At 40.7% G+C, this 25,201-nt stretch overlaps 1 protein-coding gene across 7 annotated transcripts in view; it reads left to right on the top strand.

Annotated features, from left to right (window-relative positions):
- LOC120514561 (catenin alpha-3-like) overlaps nt 1-25,201 on the top strand; it is a 2,459,329-nt gene that overhangs the window by 39,212 nt on the left and 2,394,916 nt on the right. For all 7 annotated transcript variants that reach the window (XM_039735001.1, XM_039735009.1, XM_039735017.1 and 4 more), the window contains exon 3: nt 4,173-4,365. In XM_039735001.1, the coding sequence (XP_039590935.1) occupies nt 4,173-4,365 (193 nt within the window). The remainder of the gene's footprint in view (nt 1-4,172; nt 4,366-25,201) is intronic.

Here is a 25,201-nt window from a genome sequence, read left to right as displayed (position 1 = left end):
GTTGGAAGCAGCTAACGGCACTATTTAAAATAAAATTAATTTACAATTTGGAATAAGAAAATGAATGAATGGGTGAATTATGATTGACTTTTATGAAGGCTGATCTAGTGACATAAATGGGGCTTTGCAAAGCCCTAGATTAAAGAGTTCAGGATAGTGGGGAACTCCTCTAAACGTACTGGACATCTCCCAGGTTAGTAGTTGGCAGTGAAGGTCCATAGCACACAATCAGTCCCGTGGATCGTGACTGTTATTTTAAAATGAGTTCATCAAGAACGCAGGAACACAGTAGGAAACTTGTTCAGGGTACATTTTGTAGAAATATTGGGAAATTTTTCTTTACACAGAGAACCATAGACACATGGAATAAGATAACAAGTAGTATGGTAGACAGTAGGACTTTGGGGACTTTCAAAAATAGATTTGATGTTATGTTAAAAGAAGTAAGTGGACATGACTGGTGAGCATTGTTGAGCTGAAGGGCCTGTTCTCAACTAGATTGTTCTAATGTTCACCATTGATTGTCTGTAAGTCTGTAGGAGTAACAGGGTCTATTAAGTAGAGCTCCTTAGGACATCCCCAGGGCTTTCTTCTATTGCTCATAACCACTTACATTACTTCCAGCATGTAACTGGAGGACTAATTGGCTAAATCTTAAAGAACTTCTTAGTCCTCAGACCATTGGGTTTCAGAGGTGGTTGACAACAAGGGCTCAGCTAAGTGACAGTCAGCCAGTGTGGAGAGAAAGAAGATGCCTGTTAAAAGAGAGTATCAGCACTGTGTATGCAAGAGTGGATAAGTGCAGCAGTGGCCCCATGGGTTGAATGTGGTCTATTATCATGTAGTAAAGTCCTGAAGGCATAGATTCTCTCCCTAAATTGTTCTATACCCTTTCTCTACAGTTGTGAGTCCTTCATCTGTTAATAATCTCCACATCATCTTATTTCTTTGGTCATCCAGGTGGTCATTGACGTTTGGACCCTGCTGATGAATGTCCCATAAGTCTTTACTCTGTACTGGTCAACTGTAAATGTATAAGGCTGTACATATCAATGAACCCTGTGATGGACTGGTTTGTGCCACCAAAATCTAGCTTGCAATAAGAGAAAATCCCTTTCACTTTTTCATGGTTGATCTGTCTACATTTGATAAGCAGTTGTCATAAACACATTCACAAAATATCATTCCACTGCTCCATTTTCTGAATCTGCATTTTCTATTACTGTGCTGTGGAAGCCAGAGCCTATTCTTATAGCACTAGAAGAGATGCTGTTGTAAACGGGAGCTGAATCCATAACAATAAAGGGCTGACGACCCACAAAATAGGCTTTACTGGCCAGTAGGCCTTTAGACCTCCTAGGCTTCATCTCAACTCTAGAGGCCAGCTTCTTGGTTTAGCAGCCCTTACAGGGAAAAAGCTTTTAATAATTCCAAAAATGTAACAAAAGCTCCAACAGGAAAGAAGAACTGTCAAAAATTTCCATCTTATAAAAAACATAAACAAGGGAAAATGCCAAGCTCAAAAGAGCAAAAAGTGACAAAAACATTTTGCCTGAAGGCAAACCTGAAGCAAACAAATCTCAATACATTAATTCTAAAACAAAATCATATTCTAGAGCAAAAAAAAGTAAAGAAAAATCCAGAAATAATAGTGAAAAGAAGGCAGTATTGGCAAAGCAACTTCAAATAACAAAAGCAAAATGGTTCTCTGCTGAGTGCTCCTTGGTCTCCCCTTATAAAGGCTTATTATAAAGACTTGTGGCCCTCATTGTGGCCCTGCCTCTCATGGTTCCACTCACAAAAGACATGAAACATTAGGATATTTAAAGATGTATGAGCCAATTTTAGAAAGTTAATGCTTTAAATTAAACTCATATTAGTATTTGCTTAATTTGAATAGAATATATTTTCTTTCATAGCTATAGATTATGGTATAACCTTTTACCCCCTGTAAGTTAATATGAGACAGAACCTTCTTAGCATACGGTGTGTTAATTAAGTCAGTATGTTTTGGAATAGGCTCTTAACAAGCAGGGACTGAAAGATCCATTTTCAGTTTGTGAATGGGATAGACACAAGACATAATACATGATTCATAACAACATAAAATATGACAAATTAATAATACATAATTAACAAAAACAGCAATTAAACATAAAAATATATATTAATATAGGTTCAGAGAAACCCTACTCACAGTCACTCCTCCATCACAATCTAACCTAAGAAGAGACGTATTATGGGAGAAAGCTGGAGTACCCAGAGACAACCTACAAGGACACATAGTTGGTGATCGTTCTGGGCTAGGAACTGAATCCAAGACCCCAACTTTGCTAACCACAGGAAGGACCATAATGCTTTTCAGATTTTTATATGGCCCTGGGGATTAAACAGACTAAGGACATTTAATAAAGTAAAGTCAAAAAGCATACAAAGTATTATATATATATATAGAACATATAATAATGTTATAAGGATTCTGTGATATCAGGAATAATAAAATGGGACACTACCGTGTGTATTCAAAAAATCGAGTCATCCTAAGTGAACATTAAAGTGAGACTGAGCTGTGAAGCTCAACAATTCATCAAAGACACGTCAAACACTATCCCTTGATAACTGCAGCTATCCTTCTCTTTTCCTAATTGAAACATTTTTATTTTATTAAGTGCCTTTTGCAATCCTCAGATCATCAGATTTCTGAACTCAGCAGATTAGTCTAAAACATGAAGGTCAGACTCATCTCTTCTAAGGCCATTGCCAGTGTCAGCACTTGCATAAAGTGAATCTGGGTGCAAAAGCTGCTCAAACTAATTATTCAGTGGTGAAATATGTTAAACAAATCAGAACCAGAGTCACATTTATTGGCCAAGTATGCTCGTTTCCAAGAATTCTGACTGCTTTTTTTTTGGTGGTTCTCCAGGTATAGTTACATGGCAGACTACACACAATGTACTAGGCAGTGCAATACTGAAATAAATACTGAATTAAGCATTAGCTATAAATAAGAACATTGCAAGATATTGTGGGGAGTGGGAGTACCCAGGCTGATCAGCTGAATTAAAATTTATGAGCTTGATGGCCTGTGGAAAGAAACTGTTTTTATATCTGGTTGTTTTGGTGTTGATTAATTTATAACATATTGCAGGTGGGAGAAGTTCAAATAAGTTGTGACCTGTATGTGAGGGATCGGCGATGATTTTACCTGTCCACGTCAATACTCTGGAATAGTGCAGATCCTGAATGGTGAATGGTGCCAGTGATGTTTCCAGCAGACCAGACCAAACTACCAATACCAATGTTGATGAAGAAGAAACCTTAACAACCTTTAAGAAGTATCTGGATGACATCTTGGGAGAGCTTAGCTATTAAGTGAACAAACAAGCCTGATGGGCAGAATGGCCTCATTTTGTTTGTCAGATTTCTCACGTTCTTAAGTTTATAACCATATAAGGTTTCTAAACTCATTTAGGACTTCTCCCAACAGGACAACATGCCGAAGAGCATCCCAAAGCACAATCTCTACATCTGTGGAAGACAGTTTATCAGTTGCTGGGGCAACTGCAGGCTCTCAAAGCGGCAACGGCTTACAGCTAAAGCAGATCCGAGTCGAGTGCAGTCGCGCTATGAGTGCTTGCCATTGATGGGTGATGCAAGGAACGTTACAAATGCAGGGAACAGGATTACTTGGCCACTAACCTGGCCACGGCCCTGTCTGACTGCTGTGTCTGTGTATAGGAGAGTGGTAGATCCCACTACCATAAATAACTATGCTGCTCCTGTTTCAAGATGAGTAAACTTGGTTTTGCTAAAGTACTGAGACACAGCCACGTCACACCATCATCATATCAGTTGGGTGGACATAGATTGAATTTTCTCTTAGGGTTTTACTCCTTTATCATTACTGCTCTAACTCATAGATACTTCATTGCAGCAAATGCTTTGGATGCTTAGGTAAGATCAGGATTAGAGGTTAATGGTGGACACTTCCCATGAACATTTCAGTGAAAGGGTAGGTGTCTATGTTCACACTATATTTACTCCAACATCACAAGACAGTGTCTTCATAGGTGCCCTGGGTGCCTAATTAATTTTATATTTTGGTGTTGATAACTTATCAATGGTGTAAAATCAGTAAGAACCTTTATTTTTCTTTTTACCTTCCTTTATAGGTGACTACTCTTATCAATTGCCCTAGAAATCCATCAAACAAGAAAAAGGGATGCTCAAAACGAGCTCAAGTTCTCTTAAGGTCAGTCGAAGATGCCACACTGCATTTGGTCGAAAAGGGAGAAAAAATTGCAAAGGACAGTAACCTGCTGAAGGATGAGCTCATGGCAGCAGTTGAAGAAGTGTGGAAAGAGAGTAAGTGCAATGGATTGAACCTAATCAGGCATTTATCTTTACAGTTTCATTTGTCTTCAGTTCTGCTTTCCTTGAATTTATTTATTTTTTTTATTTACGGTACATATTATTTGAGCCATTCCAATTAGTTTCTTGTTGTTGTTTGGCCACTGTTTTTTTGTGTTGATCTTGTATGTTAGCAGACATTTATTTTTTTGGTTGCTGTGACCATGGATGTCAATTCATGTACTATGTCAGCTCACCTATAGCTATGGTGGTACCCAGATCCTAAAATACAACTTTCGGATCTCTGTACTTGCTCCATAAGTCTGTCATTCTCTCTGTTTGAGTAAGCTAGAAGTTTCTTCTAAGTTGATCTTAGCTGTTAGGGCTTTTTGGACAATGTTTCTTTTGTCTTTTCTTTTGTACCTCTGGTTTTTGGTTTATGTCAGTTCTTATTAGCTTTGATGAAATTTAACCCTGTTCAGTTTCTCTGCCCCCAGTTCTTGCTATTACTTATAGTTTTGGTGATTCTCATCCTTTTCGACCTCCAGTCTGTCTGTGACCTCACTTTTGCTTCTGGGATTTCTCCCGATTGCTATTTTGCTTGTCCTATGAAATATATCTATCAGAATACATTGAACATCATTTTGTGAGTTTAAAAATGAATTAAGTCATATTAGTATGGTTAGGACTGGAACCACTAATGGATAGAAAGAGAGCTTTATGAAACGGATATGAGTTGTCCTGATAAAAGTGAGACTTCTCACTGTGCAAGTGATGGTCCAAGCAGTACACTTTAATAACAATGTCTCTGATCACCTTATTCTTACCAGAAATATGTTCAGACAAAGATTAATTCATTAAAGAGTTATAACATTTAATATTTATTTATGTTGTCATCAATCAACTTAGATATTAAATAATAATTAAATGTTCTATGTAAATGAATAAATACACTACAGCCATACTCTACAGATAGAAATATTGCTAGCTAGTTATGCGGTGCAATAACGTGTGAATTATTATTTTTTTCCGTTTTTCATTTTTTTGGTCTAAATTATACCTTTGTTGGCTTTCTTACATAAAGAAATCAATACTGACATGTTTTTCAAAATTAAGTTCTGGATAAGTTTGCTGAAATATTTTAAGATCTTTTTACCATGTTGTGTTTATTGCTTGTGGGTTCAGCCATCTTGACTTCTGATGCTACAACATTGCTAGGATGAATGACCGGAAGTAAGGGTTGTTTGACACAAAAGATCAACATGTAAACATCCTGATTATCCAAGTTTATGAACTGGAATACAGTAAAAGGACATAATGAATGGTTGGCGACCTCTGTGATAATGTAGGAAACAAAAAAGTGTCACAAAATAACAAAGTAACAAATATAGTCGGGGTATCTTATGTTGCTCTATGAAAGGAGTGAGTTTGAGGCACATCCATTGTAAGTTCTATTTCCTTTCATTAACAGTCACAACTAAATAGCCATAAAATACTCCTCCTTCTCTTCACTCTGCCTCCTTTTTCTATCAATCCCACCCATCAAAATCCTTAATCCATCATTAATACACACCAACATCACCTCTTAGGCTGAGTTTAAGTTCTCCTATGAAGTGGGCACTTCTGAAGCTGCAGCTCTGCCTCCTTCAGTTGCAAGCTTGATAATGAACGCTGACTTCTGGTACTTTATCTCCATAAATATGTGGTGAGTTGGAAGAGGCAGTATTTCGAAGTCTGAGAAGGAAGTGACATCACAGGCACTCCATTAGTTTGCCTTCTATTCTACGGATACAAAGAGAGAAGAAGTCAGTAGTCATGTCACCCTACTCTCTGGTCTAGCTGTTCTTAATATTAGTGTGCGTTTGCTTGGCTTGGTTTCTTTATTCCAGACCCTTTGTTTTGAACGTTTCACTGCGACTTTTGTTTCCTTCATTTGATTTTGGTAAAATATATAGGACAGATCTTAAGGTACAGACCTTTGCTTGAAATTTTAACTGCTCCTCTTGTCCAGAGTGTCCTTCAAACACCCGTATGTCATTCAGGCATGGGATAGTGGTGGATAATCTGTTTGCCACATTAAACTTCACAAATCTCTCCTTCTATCTCTGTTGTGAAATACTCAAAGTCTAAATATCAGTTCAAACATTTTACACTTTGCAAAGTCTACAGCTGTTAGATTTTGTTGTGGAGCACAGTAGCAAAATCACATGTGTCTAAAGGACTGGTCCATTAATGCCTCATTTTCCAGTCATAGTCAAAAGCATTCCCAGTCACTGAGAAGATACTGCCACGTTTTAGAACTTATGAAACACATTGGTAAAAGTTCGTATTGTACAATACATCAATAGGGTAAAACACCAGGGGCCTCATGCATAACGGTGTGCGTAGAATTCACACTATAACATGACGTAAGCACAAAAGTCGAAATGTGCTTACGCACAAAAAATTCCAGATGCAGGAATCTGTGCATTCGCCAACTTCCACGTTCTTCCGCTACATAAATCCCAGTCAGCGTGAAAAGTAACGCTTGTGCACACACCTGCTGTCCCGCCCCAACTCATCCCACAATTACGCCTCTTTGAATATGCAAATCAATATAAATAGCCCTTAAGCCTAGCCTTCTGCGAAAAGACAATGGGAAAAGCATGGGGGAAATATAAGAATTTCAGCGAATACCAAGTGGAGGCAAAGGAAAAACATACTATTTGTTGGTTTAAACAGTGGTATAAACAACAAAAGGAAGTTGATCGAGTGACATAGAGTGTCGGAGAAACTCGAAAGCTGAAGTTCACAAAGTCGCACAGTGCCCGAAATAAAAAAGAAATTGTCAGATATCAAAGTCACCGTGAAAAGGCATGTCGTAGCCCACCGTCTGAGTGTCATGTGAAAGCTTATTAGGGTACAGAGAAAAAAAAATAGGCACACGGTGGGGAAAAACGCTTGAAATGTCAACTTTAATTTCGAAATTTCCACTTTTATCACGTAGTTTATTTTGTCATTAAAGTAGAACATCATAAACTTCATCTTAAAATTGTTTAATTTATTAGTTTCTCAAATCCCATTGTAACAAAAATAGCACGGTAAATTCTTTGTTTTGTATTTGTTCTTCTATGTGCTCTATGTGTGTGAATCACTATGTGCATCTTAAACGGGCTTTCTCTTCCTCTGACAGGACACAGAATCCATTACATTTGTGATATTACAGCTGTCTGAATAATTAAAATACTGAGATGTATATGTGATATCATTTTCATGATGATAGGAGTTAAATCATGTTATTAAACATGGGAACACGGTGGCGCAGTGATTGTTCATGTCTCAGATGCTTGCTGCGCCATGCGCGACCTTCGATGAAATACTTTATTACAGACGTTCTGTCTCTTTCAAATGTACTAACCTCCAATTCCTGTCCTTACTTTCCTTTTCTCCAAATACCCAATCGCCACACAATCAGCTCTGTAATAGACGATAACCCATCTGTAAGCTTAGAATGCCGATTCTTCCAAACTTTTAAGGAACATCGAAATATCTTTGTAGTATGTGTTTAATTATTCTATCCATCTATCCTTCCAGTGTCACGTCAATCCCAGTAAGAATACAGAGCGAGGCAGGAACAATCCATGAACGGAGCGCAAGCTAATAGCTAGAGCTGCAGCACCATGTCCTGGCATGTTTAATTATTGACAATATAGATTACTGAAGTTAAAGTTTTATCTGTATAATATAATAAACATATTTTGCTGCATTTCATCTTAAAAATGATATTGTCATCATATGTAAATACGCGCTTTATGAAGTGCCTCAGGTTGTGCAATATTGTAACTGTAGTGCAAGTTTACAGTGAGGTAATTCTACTTATAAGTACAGACAGTTCTACAAGGAGCACTTGATTGAGTGCGCTTATAGTTCTTGGGATGAAACTGTTTCTGAACTGCGAGGTCTGTACAGGAAAGGCTTTGAAACGTTTGCTGTGTGAAAGCAGTTCAATAGACAGCATGGCTGAGGCAACGTATGCTTGATGCTGTATACCGATAATTCTCTTTCTCAGCTTCTGTAGATCTTTGATTCCCCACTCAGATACAGTGATATAATGGTGCATTGAGAGTAATATAGAAAAAGATGATCCACTGTGGCAACCCCTAATGGGAGCAGCTGAAAGAAGAAGAAGGTGCAGTGAGAGTAACAATGCTAAAGCAGCTATCGTATTTAGAATAGTTTGACCTTTCCATGGACCATTATATTGTTACTGGTTAAATACAATCAGATGCATTGAACTAATAAACAATATGCGGTTAATTTCAGTGTATTTATAAATCCGCGTCAGGTATGTTGATCTAAAAAAGAAAGAATAACCACACAGGAACAGTAGCACTGCTCTGACGCCGGGTGCCACCAGTCTGCAAAACCGAGCACAGAACTTGCGTACGACAGGGTATGAGGTACCGTGGAAACGTGCGTGGCTTTATGCCAAATTTATGTTTTATACATCGCGATTTGAACGTGGATACGTTCTTACGCAATATTTCTGTGCGTACGCACCGTTCATACATGGGGCCCCAGGGCACTGTGCAACTGCTTTGTGGTTATTGTTTTATCTATTATATAGAGTCTTACCTATTTATCTATCTATCTGGCTAGATGGCTGGCTGGCTGGCAAGAAATTTAAATGGACACGGGCCACTCAACCCAAAACAGCTAACTCTTCCTTCAGTTAACGCAAGTAGGGATTTGAATGTCCTCAATGTACTGCCTTCAAACACACTTCCTGACCACCCAACCCTTATACATACAGTTATGTAGAGTAATTTTTCTTGTGATGTATGTGGCTAATGAGAGTATTAATCAGAAGAGGTGAGAGGCCTACAGTAGACCTTATCAGTTGCCAATTCCAGCACCAGTAGTATCTAATCCAGGGTGTTATTAATCCTGTCTGTTCAAAGACAATGATTCTCTTACAGTTCACTCCTTTCAAGGTCTCAGGAATGTCAAAGAGTTATAAAAGAATAAAGTGTTTTGTGTTAATGCATTTTAAGCTTGTTGCTCTTTTTCAGCTCACTTTATTCATTCCAAACATTGGATGGACTTTATGAACTTCCTATAGACATTGCTTGGGCAACAGCAAGCCTTTGACATATACATGTGCGTAGGCTGAAAACAGGCATCACATGACATGAGTGTTAAGCCTCCTTAATGATGTCAAAAGCATACACATTTTTGTATTATTTACACAACACAATCAAAATAAAACTAAATGACCGTAGCTGAAGTGTGTTCTGTCTGTCTGTCATCTAACACTGCTGTTGTATTCAGTGTCTGTACTACTGTTATTGGTCTGTGAGACACACACAATAAATAATTTTTTAGTACACTGGACACTTAAATAAAATTAATGATACAAATAATTTTTATAAGTATTTTATAGAACACTTACATTGTTTAATTAAACAGGTAGCAAACAGGATGCTGGCACTGAGCCCCCCACCTCAGACACAATATCATCCAACACAATTCCTGGTTCAAATAATAATTTTTTTTTAATTTTCACCAACACTTTTCCACCCAAACACCAGCTAAAATTAAAAAACAAATAGATTCTCTTCTTCCTTCCACATGCATGTTGCCCGTTACCTCCTGACATTTTAAACTAAAATGTGGAAATCAGGGGCGGACTGACCATTAGGGCATTTGGACAATGCCCAGTGGGCCGCAGGCTCTGGTCTGGTAATGGGCTGGTCGTTTCATGAAATAAATTTTATGCACTGGTTACTGTTTGACAATAAATGAATTTTCTAAACTACTAAACACTATCTGTCCATTACTGTGATTTATATAGTCCTGTATAATATACCGTATTACATCATCAAGTTGTTTTAGTTGTCAGTACACAACGTTGTAGCGAAAAATTTGATCAAAACTGCCTTTTGCCGATTTCGATACCGCTACATTTCAGTTAGCACATATAATATTGCAATTGATTTGATCTCATATCTAATATTTAAATTCTTTGGTACTAATAATTAGTTTAGATTATGCGTTATGCATTTTATTGTTCTGTGTTTGTCGGCGTGAATGATAATTAGTGATTTTCATTTGCGATTATTAGTATGATGAAATAAAGTTATAAAGCACAGGATAGGAATTGATGATATGTCTGCTAAAAGCAGCGAACTGCGTAAGCTACTAGCCTACAAAGGGGCTGGCACTTGGACATGACATTGACATTTGACGTAAACTCTAATAACATGTAAGCCATGTTACTATATTTTTATTTTTCATTAAATTTTATTTCTAAGCATGTCGTCAAATTTAAAGTTGTGTCCACACAACAGTGTACAGATTAAGTTTGGCAACAGTTTAGAGTTCATATCATAGGCTCATAGCAAGTAGCGAGCCGCATACTCATCACAAATCTTAAGAAAATTACAATGAATAATGGGCAGAGTGGGTCGACCTCGTCACCTCACTTTTTGAAGTATGCCCGGGCCGGTTTTGAGACTCAGTCCGCTCCTCGTGGAAACCAGAGCAGTCCTCCTGACTATGGGCATCCTCAATGGGTTTAGCCCCGAGAAACAGTGCCACCTGCCGTGTGGAAGAATGAACTGCTCCTGGCACCCATGTTTGTCCAGTCCAACCATTATGGCCTCCTGGCCAGACAAGGTATTATCCTCCATCCCAGCCAGGATGTCTGTCCTTCCTCTATGGAATACCTTGAGAGAATTTGTTTGGATTTTAAAAGTTTTTCGTTCATTTTATTTATTTATTTGGATGCATGGATCACTCCCAAAGACACTGATTTTAAAAGCAGAATGTTATGAGTTTATTTATTGAATTAATAAAATGCGCTGTTGCACTTTTTGGACATTTTAATTCTTTGTGTTTCATAAAACCTTTGCTAGCAGTTTTTCACCTGTCCTGGTCCATCTTGGTCATGAATACACATGTCCCAGGACAGTGTGTGCTGCCCATGACTGTGCGCAGTGGGAACCAGCTTTTTTGGAATGTGTTGCAGGCATCAAATTCAAAATGACTGAAGATTTGCAAAACAACAATAAAGTTTATCAGTTTGAACATTAGATATCTTGTCTTCGTTGTGTATTCAATCGAATATAGGTTGAAAAGGATTTGCAAATAATTGTATTCTGTTTTCATTTACATTTTACACAACGTCCCAACTTCATTGGAATTGGGGTTGTACCTTCCCCACTTGCCCCCTGCCCCTGGGCCGTAACAAGAGTCAGTATCTACCAAGTACCCTACCTCAGTTGGTATTATATAAGGACTCAATATTACATCTGCTGCTAACTGTCTCTCTTTTTGTACATCTCATAAGCTACTCTATAATGCACCTTCTCATTTTTTTTTTTGTGTAATTGGCTTTTGCACTAATGACTATTGCACATTGTACACAGGTCTGCTTTACAAGTTCTAATGTTATTTATCTTATATGTTATACTTTATACTTTTTATATTTTATTGTACTATGAAGTTGAGAGAGAAACAGTATTTTAATTCTCCTGTATGTTCTTCACATATAGTTAATTGACAATAAAAGGCTATTTGATTTGATTTGATTTGAAGTCATGAGGACAGAAGCATCACAGTACTACCAGGCTGATTAAAAAATTGGGATTCTCCATCTGACCCAGAAATGCTGGCAAGTCACGTGAGAGGAAGAACAGAAGCACTTCCTGGTCAAGGACTATATAAAGGACTGATGGGAACTCAGCACGTGAGCCGGAGTAGGGAGGAGTAGGACAGAGCTTGCTGGGAGGTGTGGAGGAGACATTGTGTTTAGTATTATTATTATTTTAAGTTCTCTTGCCTGTTAATTGTGGTTGGGATGCTTTGGAGACACTGCTTAAAAGAAGAACAATTAAAGATCTTCTTATTGCTTTTACCCTGTGTCTACGTCTGTCTGTTGGGTTTAACAGGGCCCCCAAATGTTTTACATGTGCCTAGAGATGATTTTCACAATGGAAAGGAGCTATATAAAATAAAGTTTATTTATTTGCTTGTAGATGTTTTATGTATTTAGAGAACCTAAACCACCAATGGAGTTCAAAGCGTAAGCTTAGCCTCCATCCTGACGACTACACCTTTTACCATCGACTATTCTGGCCCTAAGCATGACATGTAGGCCTTTAATAGCTAAGGCGCTGAACTTAAAACCGTGACATTGCAGGATCAATACCCGCTTTGATATTACTGCTTCCCTGTGTTCCATTTGTCCATCTGTCTATTCTTCCAATTTATTTATTGGGAGCTGGAGCCTAACCTGGCAGCCTATCCTAACAATTATATTTATTTCTGTCTACATAACTGAGTCTATGCTAAGTGTAAGTGGAGTGAAACCTCTGATGTTGCTTACTTCATCAATAAATTCTCTTCACTGCAAGTCAGATAAAAGAGTAATATCTAAACATTAAAAAACAGTTCATACATTTTAAAATCTTGCTAAACTTCTCTGTAGGTCTCGGATGAGATGCATTTTGCTTTGTTTGGGCTAATGAGGGACTGACACGGAGTTGGCGTCTAATCATCGAATTGGCCAGCCCACACAGGCCTCACAAACTCCACCAGGATGGCAGTCTTAGATCTCTCTCGGCTTTCTCTTTCCGCTGTCACATTTGCCTGGGGCACCATTTTAATGAGAGGTCTGATCTCCTTCAGCAGAGCAGCTAAGAGTGATTTGTTGAGCTTTGAAATCTCAAGAGCGCACATTTATTTACTTATTTTTTCTCCCCACCTGTCAATGGGAGAACAGAGACCTTTCAAAACATCTTAAGACGTTATATTACATTATCAAGACAATAATACAGCTACAACATTTTGTTGCTCTAAATGGTTTAATGTGGGTAAGTCCTCATGGCATCCATGAGAGCTAAAAGGTGCAATCCATTGATAATATTCATGGCTATTTATTTTGGCACAGTGTCATTCTTAGTATACCCAGAGTATGCTGCCGTTATTTTATTGTCATTTTAATTTCAGCCTCACATTTGAGTAGGTGGGTAGTGCACCTCTGCAGTCCACAAACTCGCATTTTCTTTGTTGAGTTCCGCAGGACCCAGCACTGGATTAGCCAGTTGGAAAATAGACAAATAAATGGATATACCTGGAAAGAGGCTCTCTACTTGACTCTTCTGTCACTCCTCCATCTCCTTATTAAGCATTTCACTATGTAATATGTGTTTAGTTGCATATGACAAATAAAATTTCAATTGGTTTTGATTTTATTGACAACTCCTATTGTTAATCTGCTCATATTTACTGTTCTCCTATTTGTTTAGACTTTTCCACAACTGTTGTTGTAATTTCACATTTGTTTGCATTTGTTCTTGATGCTGGGAGTACTTCTGGTGGTAGAGCATAACCCGTTGATAGTATTTCTGGGTCAACCGGAAGCCCCTCAGAGTAGCCAGCTCCCCTTGATGACCCCCACAGAACACAACAGGGCTGCCCCATGGCACTAAAGGTCTCAGCATACCCTGCAGGTGTCTGTGTAGGAATCCTGACCCAGGAATGCTGCCATCTAGTATATCGGGGTTGCTGTAGTCCTGACAGGTTATCTCCCCCCTGTCCTTTTGTCACACTGGCCTCCTGGTCAGGTAAGTAAGTTCAGTCCATCCCTGCCAGGGTGGCAGTATATTCACTCTGAGGCTGCCACCTCCTGGTAAAGGCAGGGAATAAGCCCCCTTTTCTTCTCAGCCCAGCTCATCCCGGCCAGGTAATGATTTATGCATCATCTTGGTTCAGACCCCAGCCCATGCCTGCCTTCCATCACAATATATAATCATACGCATACACTCTTTTAGCAAATACTTGGGACCACTCTACTAATCCTGGGTAGGGTCTCCTTGTGCTTTTAAAACAGCCTTACTTCTTTGTGCCACAGATTCAACAAATTGTTTGAAACATTCCTTTGAGATTTTGGTCCTTGTTGACATGAACACATCACACAATTCCTGCAGATTTGTCCACTGCACTTTCATACTGCGACTCTCCCATTTCACCTCCATCTCAAAGCTGTTTCGTTGGATTCAGATCTGGTGACAGGGGCAGCCACTGAAAAGCACTGAACTCGCTCTCATGTTTATGACACCAGTTAGAGACGACTTTTACATTGTGACATGGTGCGTTATCATGTTAGAAGTAGCCAGCAGAAGATGGGTAAATTGTGGCCATGAAGTTCAGCAACAAGACTCAAACACACCGTGGCATTCGAGTGATGATTAATTGGTATTAAAGGGCCCTGATTTTGCCAAGAAAACATTCTCCACACCATTACACCACCACTATCAGCCTGAGCCGTTGACACAAGGCAGGTTGGGTGCATTCTATTGGTGCTAAACTTTGATCCTACCATCTGTGTTCCTCAGCGGAAGTCAAATTCATCAGACCAGGCTATCTTTCCCAGTCTTCAGCTGTCCAGTTTTGGTGAGCCCTGTGCCCACTGCAGCTTCATCTTTCTCTTCTTGGCACAGTCACACAAAGTGGTAAACTGTGTTACCATTATGTTTCTGTTAGTCTGACCATTCTCCTCTGACCTCTCTCATCAAAGACCTGCTTCCATCCACAGACCTGTTCCTCACTAGATGTTTTTTGTTTTTTCTCACTGTGATTACTAGATTCTAGCAAAGCCCTGGGGCCTCATGTATAACGCCGTGCATAGAATTCGCACTATAACATGACGTAAGCACAAAAGCCAAAATGTGCTTACGCACAGGAAAATCTAGATGCAGGAATCTGTGCGTACTCCAACTTCCACGTTCTTCCGCTCTATAAATCCCGGTCAGCATGAAAAGCAACTCTCGTGCACGTGCCTTCGGTCCCGCCCCAACTCCTCCCAGAATTACCTCTATGAATATGCAAATCAATATAAATCGCCCTTAAGCTCAGCCTTCTGTGAAAAGATAATGGGAAAAGCACGGGGGAAAATATAAGAATTTCAACAAATAGCAAGTGGAGTCAAAGGAAAAGCATACTATTTGTTCAAATAAACCGTGGTATAATCAACAAAAGGAAAAAAAGCAACAACTCCCGAAAGCTCAAGTTCACAAAGTTCGCACAGTACCAGAAATAAAAAAGAAGTCACATATCAAAGTCATCATGAAAAGACGAGTTGTAGCCTACTGTCTGAGCTTATTAGGATATAGACAAAAAAAAAAAAATAGGCACACAGTGGGAAAAAAGCACGAAATGTCAACTTTAATCTCGAAATTTCCACTTTAATCACGTAGTTTATTTTGTCATTAAAGTAGAACATCATAAACTTTATCTTAAAATCATTTAATTTACTAGTTTCTCAAATCCCATCATAACTAAAGCAGCACGTTAAATGCTTTGTTTTGTATTTGATCTTCTGTGTGCTCTATGTGTGTGAATCACTACGTGCTTCCGTTCTTTCTCTTTCTCTGACAGGACACAGCATCCATTAAATTCGTGATATTACAGCTTTCTGAATAATTAAAATACTGAGATTTATATGTGATATAATTTTCATGATGATTGGAATGAAAGCATGTTATTAAACATGAACACGATGGCGCAGTGATTGTTCATGTCTCACACAAGATGTTGCTGCGCCATGCGTGACCTTCGATGAAATAATTTATTGTAGCAGTACTGTCTCTTTCAAACGTACTAACATTCAATTCCTGTCCTTACTTTTCTTTCTCCAAATACCCAATCGCCACACAATCAGCTCTGTAATAGACGTTAAGCCATCTGTAAGCTTACAACGACTATTCTTCAAAACTTTTAAGGAACATTGAAATATCTTCATAGTACGTGTTTAATTATTCTATTCATCTATCTTGTCACGCCAGCCTCAGCAAATATACAGCGCAAAGCAGGAACAATACATGAACTTGCTAGCGCTGCGGCACCGTGTCCTCACATGTTTAATTATTAACAATGCAGATTATTTAAATGAAGTTAAAGTTTTATCTGTATAATATAATCAACATATTTTGCCTCATTTCATCTTACAAATGATATCGTCATCATATGTAAATACGCACTTTATAAAGTGGCGCAGGTTGTGTAATATTATAACTGTAGTGCAAGTTTACAGTGAGGTAATTGTACTTATAAATACAAACAGTTCTACAATGAGAAATTGATTGAGTGCATTTATAGTTCTTGGGATGAAACTGTTTATGAACCACGAGGTCCGCACAGGAAAGGCTTTGAAACGTTTTGCCGTGGCTGAGACAGCATGTCCTTAAAGCTGTATACCGATAATTCTCTTTCCGATCAGCTGCTGCTGTGATTCACACTCAGATACAGTGATATAAATACTCCGTGTGGTGCAGTGAGAGTAATATGGAAAAAGATGATCCGCTGTGGCAACCCTTAAAGGGAGGAGCTGAAAGAAGAAGAAGGTGAAGTGAGAGTAACAACGCTAAAGCAGTTATGGTATTTGGAATACTATGGCTGTTCCCTGGACCATTATATTGTTACAAGTTAATTACAATCAGATGCCTTACACTAATAAACAATATGTGGTTAGTTTCAGTGTATTTATAAAGCTGCGTCAGGAAAATAAAGAGTAACCACACAGGAATAGTAGCACTGCTTTGAGGCTGGGTGCCGCCAGTCTGCAAAACCGAGCAGAGAACTTGCGTACAACAAGGTATGAGGTACCATTGAAAAGTACATGGCTTTACTCCAGGTGTAGCTTTTATACATCGTGATTTGAACGTGGAAAAGTTCTTACGCAACATTTCTGTGCATGAGGCCCCTGGTGATTATAAAGAAGAAACCTGGAAGGTTAAAGACTATTCCCTGCTTACTGGAGGAGGGATGAGTATATTTGTTTCTATAAATTTATATATTTACATTTAAGAATGCTCTGCTGCTCATAGAAATACTGCATCTAAGTCTGTTAATAGCGTATTCATGACATTCCTTTGTATAACGTTCACCATTAAGCTTTTGAGAGGAATTGGCAAGCAAAAACCCCTTTTAATTACTTGACAGTATCAATAAATTAATACCTTAAAATATATGCATTGTAAGCAATTTGCCAATGTTTGAAATATAATATTCTACAGTATTAGATTAAGAAGGTGTTTCAGAAAATGGTGTGTGCTAGGGATTCAACAAACCTAAAAGTATTAGTTTGAATTGGCTGTTCAGGAAAGACATTTCCCCATATCTTTAAGGATGACACAAATACTTGATTTCAATCCCAGGTTCTAAAGAATGTGTATCTGTGATGTCTGAGTACTCAGTGAGTGTTCAGATGTTGTTTACGTTGAAACTTATTTTATCTTCATTCATCTTACTCTAATATTTAATATGTTTCACCCATCCAATTTTTCAACAGAAGTAATACCCAGGCCTCAGACACAGCCACACAGGCAACAGTCCCAGGTTCAAATAAGGATTTTTTATTCAACAAAGTACGTTTGTACATTTCTTTTTCCAGAACATGGTCACAGTCACAATTCTTACCCTTTATCTTTCCACCTCCTCTCAACTGCAGCTCAAAGATCAACATGAAGTGGCTGCCTTTAAGCTACACCTGGGAGTACTTCCAGTGCCACAGCACTGCATGGCAGAAGCACTTCTGGGTCATGAAGAAGCACCACAAAGCTGGTAGAGCATCTGCCAGCAACACCCTCTGGTGGCACCCAAGGACCAACAACGTTGTCCTCCCCATGCAACTTTGCAGGTGTCCAAACTGGAACCATGCCAAAGAGGCACTGCCATCTATTATAGCGTGGGATGAACTGTTCCTGGTGGTCAGCGTCCCCCGGTACATCCATTATTTGTTCTCCCAAACTGGGAAAGCGAGTAAAGCCCATCCTGGCTGGGAGAGGCACTCATCTGCACTCTCCTTCCCCACGTAAGAGACCATCCTCCATCCAGCACTATTCTGAGTAAACACTAAAGACTGTTATGTGTGAAAATCCCAGTAGATCAGCACTTACAGAAATACTCAAACCAGACCATCTTGAAGCAACAATCAATCCATGGGCAAACTCACTGAGGTCACATTTTTTCCCCATGCTGGAGTTTGATGTGAGCATTAACTGAAGCTCCTGACCTGTATCTGCCTGATTTTACACACTTCCCTGCTGCCATATAATTGGCTGATTATATAATTGCATGAATAGATTGACATTTTTATCAATGAGAGCCTATTGCTGTTCTAGGACAACAGATTTCCTTCAACTTCACCTGAAACATGGCACAGCTTATACTGTGGGATGAGGCAGGCAGTGTGGTGTAGTGGTTAAGGCTTTGAACCTCAAACCCTGAGGCTGTTGGTTTAAATCCCATTACCAACACTATGTGACCATGAGTAGGTGCCTCTGCTGCAGCTGAAAAATAACAAAAGAAATGTCACCAATTTTATCTCACAGATATTAAGTTGTCTTGGGTTGTCTTAGGTGTCAGCCTAATGATAATAATAATCATAATAATAAATTGTGTTCTTTAAGTTTATAACTTTTGTAGTAACTTTCCACCATCTATAGGATGATTTACTTGTTAGCTTCCTTTGTCTACATTAGCTTAGGAATCGGTTAGTCTAGTCAGACAGAGTGATGAAAGTAGAATGGAGAGCATATATAACATAGCAAAAGAAGCACAAGATAAACAGAAAAAGGTCTGGAGGTCCACCCTGCATATTGTAAATTCTCTCTTTCAAAAGTAGTGGATTTGCAACCGAGTAATCTCTGAGGACAGAGTCCAGAGCGGGGACTGGAAGGAAAAGGCAAGTGGTTGGCTTTATAGGTGGCAGGAAGGAAGAGGAGGGTCCAATGGAAACTGGTGAGGGTGTGGTCTGGAGGTGAAAGTGAAATCTGGTTGGACGTCAGGAGGTTTTCCCATCAGATGATAGGTAGATGGGGGAAGAAAAGACATTTGTGCACTTTGTCAACCCCTGAACTAGCATTTCACCTTTAGTTAAGCATTGACTGCTTCCTACGTGCACGTGTGCAACTATATATTGGGAACATTCCAGCCCAGATCACAGACAGACGCGAATGACACCAGTACCAAAGCACATTTGATTTTTAATTCTAGTGTCCCCAACAGCCCAAACACACACTTTTTTTTACTCTTTTTTATCTTCTTTGTTTCTCACTCTCTTTTCTTTCTTTATCTCTTAGTCCTTCTTTCTCCTCCTCTCCTCCTCAGCAAGCTTCATCCTCCTCCTCCTGACTCTGGCTCTCGGAGTAGTGTCAGCTGGCCCCTTATGTATGGCACCCGAAAGTGCTCCAGGTGTCTAATGATGTGATTCCAGCAGCACTTCCAGGTGTGGCGGAAGAGCTGCTCTCCAGGGCTAAGCATTAATTGTAGCACCCCTTGGCAGCCCCCTGCGAATCCCAACAGAGCTGTACCAAACACCAACTCCCATGAAGTCTGAGGCACCACTGCAACCCAGGGGGACTGCCATCTAACGTTCTGGGGGAGGCAATGCCCTGGCACTCCCCCGGTGCTCCAAGTGTGAAGGTGGCCTGGCCGGACAAGGGTCCCAGCTGTCCGCCACATTATCCCGTCCTCAGCTGAGTCATGTGGGGCGAAGCGGCCCGTCCTGTCTTAAATGGCTTTGGAGGACACAGCATTAACAGTACTCTTCAGTGGAACCAAGGGGGCTAGCCCAAACTCGGAAAGATGGTCCCAGCCCATTATCCTTCTTTCACCAAACTTTACAGTAGGCACTATGCAATCCAAAAGGTAAAATTCTCCTGGCATTTGCCCAAACCGGATTTATCCTTCAGACTACTAGATAGTGAAGTGCCACTACAGAGAACACATCTCCCCTGCTCCAGAGTACAATGGCGGCATGCTTTACATCCTTCCTACTAACGTTTGGTAATTGCACATGGTAATCTTAGGCTTGGGTACATGGAAACCCATCTCTTGAAGCTCCTGATGCACAGTTCCTGTGCTGATGTTATTTCCAGATGCAGTTTGGAACTCTGTCATGAGTTTGGCAACAAAGGTTTGGTGATTCTTATCCGCTATGCGCTTCAGTACTCGTGGCCCTGCTCTCCGAGTCTGCATGGTCTACCATTTGTAGCTGAGCTGCTGTTCCTCCTCAGCACTTCCATTTCACAATAATAGAACTTAAAGTTTGACAGAAGTAGATCCGGCAAAGCAAAAAGTTCACGTACTGACTTGTGGCAAAGGTGTCATCCAATGACTGTGCCACTTTTAAAGTCACCAAGCTCTTCAGTATGACCCTTTCTACTGTCCATGTTTGTCAGTGGTGACGTCATGGCCGTGTCCTTGAATTCGTGAAACTCGAGAATTTGAAGGAGTGCTCACATACTTTTGGCCATATAGTGCAAATCAGTTCTTGTCTCAAACTGCTTATTTCAATAAAAGGCCTGAACCCATCTAAACTAAGACAGGCTCAGAGCTGTTAAGCAACTGTGAAAAGGGATCTCAACACACCTCTTGAAATAGAAGCCCAGGGTCTGTCACAGCCATGTCAGATACATACAAATGCCTTTGATTTAATATGGCACTTTTATATGGTAAAGAACATCCCAAGGCATTTTACAAGTACAGATATACAGTATAACTCTCTACTTTTATTTATTATTTATGTTGCCATCCTGTTACCCTGAACTGGATTAAACAGGTTGGAAAAGGTTACAGTATGTTCAGTTAAAGCATAGGCAGGCTAAGTGACTTGTTCAGGACTTCACAGTGAGTCCCCTCTCCACTTAGGGTTAGAACCCACCTGGTACTGGATCACCGTGGCCCTAAATGGGATGAATGGATGTGTCCATTTTCAGGCTCCATGTTATGCCATAGCTACACAGTATATATGACGGTGTGCTAGCAAAAGCCGTCAGGATGGCCCCGGAGTGGCAGGAAATCTATTATTTAAAATCCAATTGGCTCCCAAACTCATTATTTTACAGCTACAGAAAAAAACGAAAAGAAGCTCAATACCACCCTAAACACACTGGTGAGGTGGAAACACAGAAACAAACATGCAGGTCTTGAGATGTTTTTTTCTTAATTGTAAGTTCAGTGCCTCTTCAATAAATCATGCAATGCAACTGTTTGCCGGATACAATACCATCCATGCTGAGGGAGCTGCCAGTGATTTGATGTGGAAAACACGGATGGCACACTGCAGCAGATGTCCTACATTATTCAGGTGCCAGGTCAGGCATGCAGTAAATGAGAGCTTATGGTAAAACCCCTGGTGTGAGTTTGCACCCCTGTACATAAGAAAACTCTGGGAGTCAAGTGAGATTGCAGCATGATTTTTAACATTTTTTTTTTATGAAAAAAAGCTTTGTAGTTTTATTTTTTAAACACCGTGTGATGCGATGCATCTTAAATATCTGTGTCAGGCAGATTTAGTCTTTTTGTGATCTCACGTACTCCAGCTCGGGTCAGTTATATTGTGACGGTCACACAACAATGGCATAACCACAGAGAGCTGAGGCTTATCTTATCTCTCAGATGTTCAGCTGCAGTGGCTCAGTGCTTAGTGCTGCTGCCTTCTTACTCTAACAGATGGTATTGTCACTCACCATGTAGGATTTGCATGTTCTCCACATGTCTATACAGGCTTTTCTCCTCTGAGTATTTTTGAGTGTATGGTGTGTGCGTTTGTGTCTGTTAAAATAAATTGTCCCACTATGAGTGAATGTGGTAATGTGAATGATGATGTCCTCTGATATACTGGCATCTCATGCAGAGTTGATGCCCAGCATGTGCACTACACTATTGGCAGCATAAACCCCCGTCCCAGCAACCCTGAATTCAGTTGTGGTGATGCATGGTTTTAAAAACAGTGTAGCTCAGGCTTTGGTGGGTGTGAATAGCTGAAAAATTGTGTGACCCCGGATTGTTTAATGGGGAAATTGGATGATCACTTGTACATGTGGACGCACAATCAGCCCAGCCTTTCCCCATTGACTGTCTGTAGGTTGTTAGTGAAAGCACCTGTATCCACAAGGTATGACAGAAGGAGTCCTACAGTGAGCGAAAAAAGTCAAGTCAAGTTCAGGAACATGCACTGGTACAGTTTGTTGCCGCACCCTCTACATGAGTTGGCAACCCCCCAGGCAGACATGCGGTCCAGTCCCACCCTCCGGAAATGACCCTCTATCTGCCGCAGCCATGTTTTCCGTGGGCAACCCCTTCGCCTGGTCCAGCCACTCAGGTCCCCAACAATGAGGATCTTATGAGCCAGATCATCCTCAGGGATTCGCGCCACATGGCCGTAGTGCCGTAACTGACGCTCCCCCACAATTATGTAATGTGCTTCATTTGGGACTCCATGAGCAACCACTCATTCGACACAAAGTCAATCCAATGGTACCCAAGGATTTTCCGGAGAGACACAGCACCAAAGGAGTCCAGTCTTTGTCTCAGGTCACTGGAGAGCATCCATGTCTCACAACCATATAATAAGACAAGAAGCACCGGGACTCTAAAGACTTGGACCTTCATCCTTTTACATAGATATCAGGAGCGCCACACACCCTTTTCCAGTGACCTCATGACCCCCCATGCTCTCCCAATCTGTCTACTGACTTCATAGGAAGAGTCACCAGTGACATGAATGCCAAGGTAAGTAAACCTCTCGACAAGGTCGACACTCTCTCCGCACACAGACACACTGCTGATGGCCATGCCCAAGAGGTCATTAAAGGCCTGATCTTGGTTTTTATCAGGACACTCACAAGCCCAGACACTCTGACTCCTCACTCAGTCTTTCGAGCATCCTGATCAGAGCCTTCATTGACTCCGTGAAGATCACAGCATTGTCATCAAAGTCAAGATCAGTGAATCTTTCTTCACCAATAGATGCCCTACAGTCGCTGGACTGCACGACCTTGCCCAACACCCAGTCTACACAAGCATTGAACAAAGTAGGAGCAAGAACACACCTCTGATGAACCCCAGAATCAACTGAAAAAAATGCAGAGGTCCTGCCTCCACTCTGCACAGCACTCACAGTACCAGTGTACAGGCCGGGCATGATATCCAGCAACCTTGAGGGGATCCCGCGAACCCTCAGGATGTCCCACAGGGCAGCTCGATCAACTGAGTTGAACACTTTATGAAAATATCAACAAAGGCTGCAAAGAAACTCTGATATTCACGTTTGCGCTCCATGAGAACCCTCAGTGCCAGGACTTATTAAAACATAAAACCAGACTGTTCCGGACGCTGGTAGGTGAGCAAGGACGACCCTAGCAAGGACCTTACCCGGCACCAAGAGCAGTATTATTCCCCTGTAGTTTCTGCAATCCAGGCAATCACTCTTCCCTTTCCAGATAGGGACGACAAGTCCTGTTTTCCAGTCAGTTGGGATGATGCCAGTCTCCGAAATAGAAGCAAAGATTGCTTGCAATGCCAGGAGGACAGCCTTACCACCAGCCTGGAGAAATTCACCCCGGATACCACAGATCCCTGCGGCCTTTCCCCCCCTCAGCTGGTTCACCACCTGTGAAATTTCAGTGAGACTGGGTGGTTCACAGCTAATTGGAGGATCAGCCTCAAGGACCGTAGACCCAGAGACATCCAACGTCCTAGCTGGAGGATCAGCTTTGTACAACAGCTAAAAGTAGCCAGCCCAGCTGGTCACAACTGCAGTGCCATCTGTAAGGACCGTTCCATCAGCCGCCCTGACTGCGACTCTCCGAGGAACAGATTCAGATGTGTGTAATTCTTCAATTCCTCTGTAAGCAGGACGTGGGTCGCTAGACCACAGATGTTGTGTCAGTTGCTCACAGATTCCTCTAACAAACACCTTTTTATCAGCCCTCAGAGCCCTTGCAGCTGTCCTAATTATTTCCCGGTACAAACCAGAGTTGCCATTGAGCCATTGCCTTATGTACACCTAGGGATGGTTGTGGGACAACGGAGCCAGGCTTTGGGCATTTCAGTGGGTGCCAGCTGAGGTGGCTGAGGCAGAAACCAGTGACTATTGCCTGTACTTACCGGCGTCTCTGCCCCACTGAAAAGACCCAGAGTGTAAGTGAGGGAGATGGGAGAGCGAAAGAAACATACTGGGGCTCAGAGAGTAAAGAAAACCAATTTGGACCTTAAGTCTTGATTTTAACATATTTATTTGGATTTATTTATGAGCTGTGCTTTTAACTCCCACAAAGAGTTTTTATGGATTATTTATTTTAAGATCTGCAATGCACTTTCGAACACAGACTGACTTTTGATGGTTCGTAATAAAAGAGACTGAACACTTTTGCGCCGTGTTTGTTGTTTGTGTCCTCATTCACTCAAATCCGTCTCGGTTCATGACTACTGATGTCCCAGGAAATGGGGGATGCCAAGACTGTGGGCACCCGAGGTTTTTACCACCTCTGCAAACCTGCTTACATTCATTTTGACAGTATTAGTTTGAGTAGCTTGCAGTACAGAACTTAGGAAGACCAATTAAAAATAAATCAGGAATTGGGTTTAAATTATGAAATGAAACCCTGAAACTAGTTGTGGTTTCCAGGAGCCAAGTGTGATGAATGTAAATGTTGGCTAGCATTTGTAATATTGGTAATATCTTCATTATTACAAGGCCACAGCACCATGCATTGTTGTTGTTAATAATAATAATAATAATAATAATAATCCATCCATCCATTATCCAACCCCGCTATATCCTAACTACAGGGTCGCGGGGGTCTGCCGGAGCAAATCCCAGCCAACACAGGGCACGAGGCAGGCAGGAAACAAACCCCGGTCAGGGTGCCAGCCCACCGCAGGGCACACACACACACACATACCAAGCACACACTAGTGACAATTTAGGATCGCCAATGCACCTAACCTGCATGTCTTTGGACTGTAGGAGGAAACCGGGGCACCAGGAGGAAACCCACGCAGACACAAGGAGAACATG

This window comes from Polypterus senegalus, chromosome 1 (assembly GCF_016835505.1).
Source record: "Polypterus senegalus isolate Bchr_013 chromosome 1, ASM1683550v1, whole genome shotgun sequence".
In the NCBI taxonomy this organism is placed as follows: domain Eukaryota; kingdom Metazoa; phylum Chordata; class Cladistia; order Polypteriformes; family Polypteridae; genus Polypterus; species Polypterus senegalus.
This window is presented reverse-complemented; position numbering and strand designations above follow the sequence as displayed.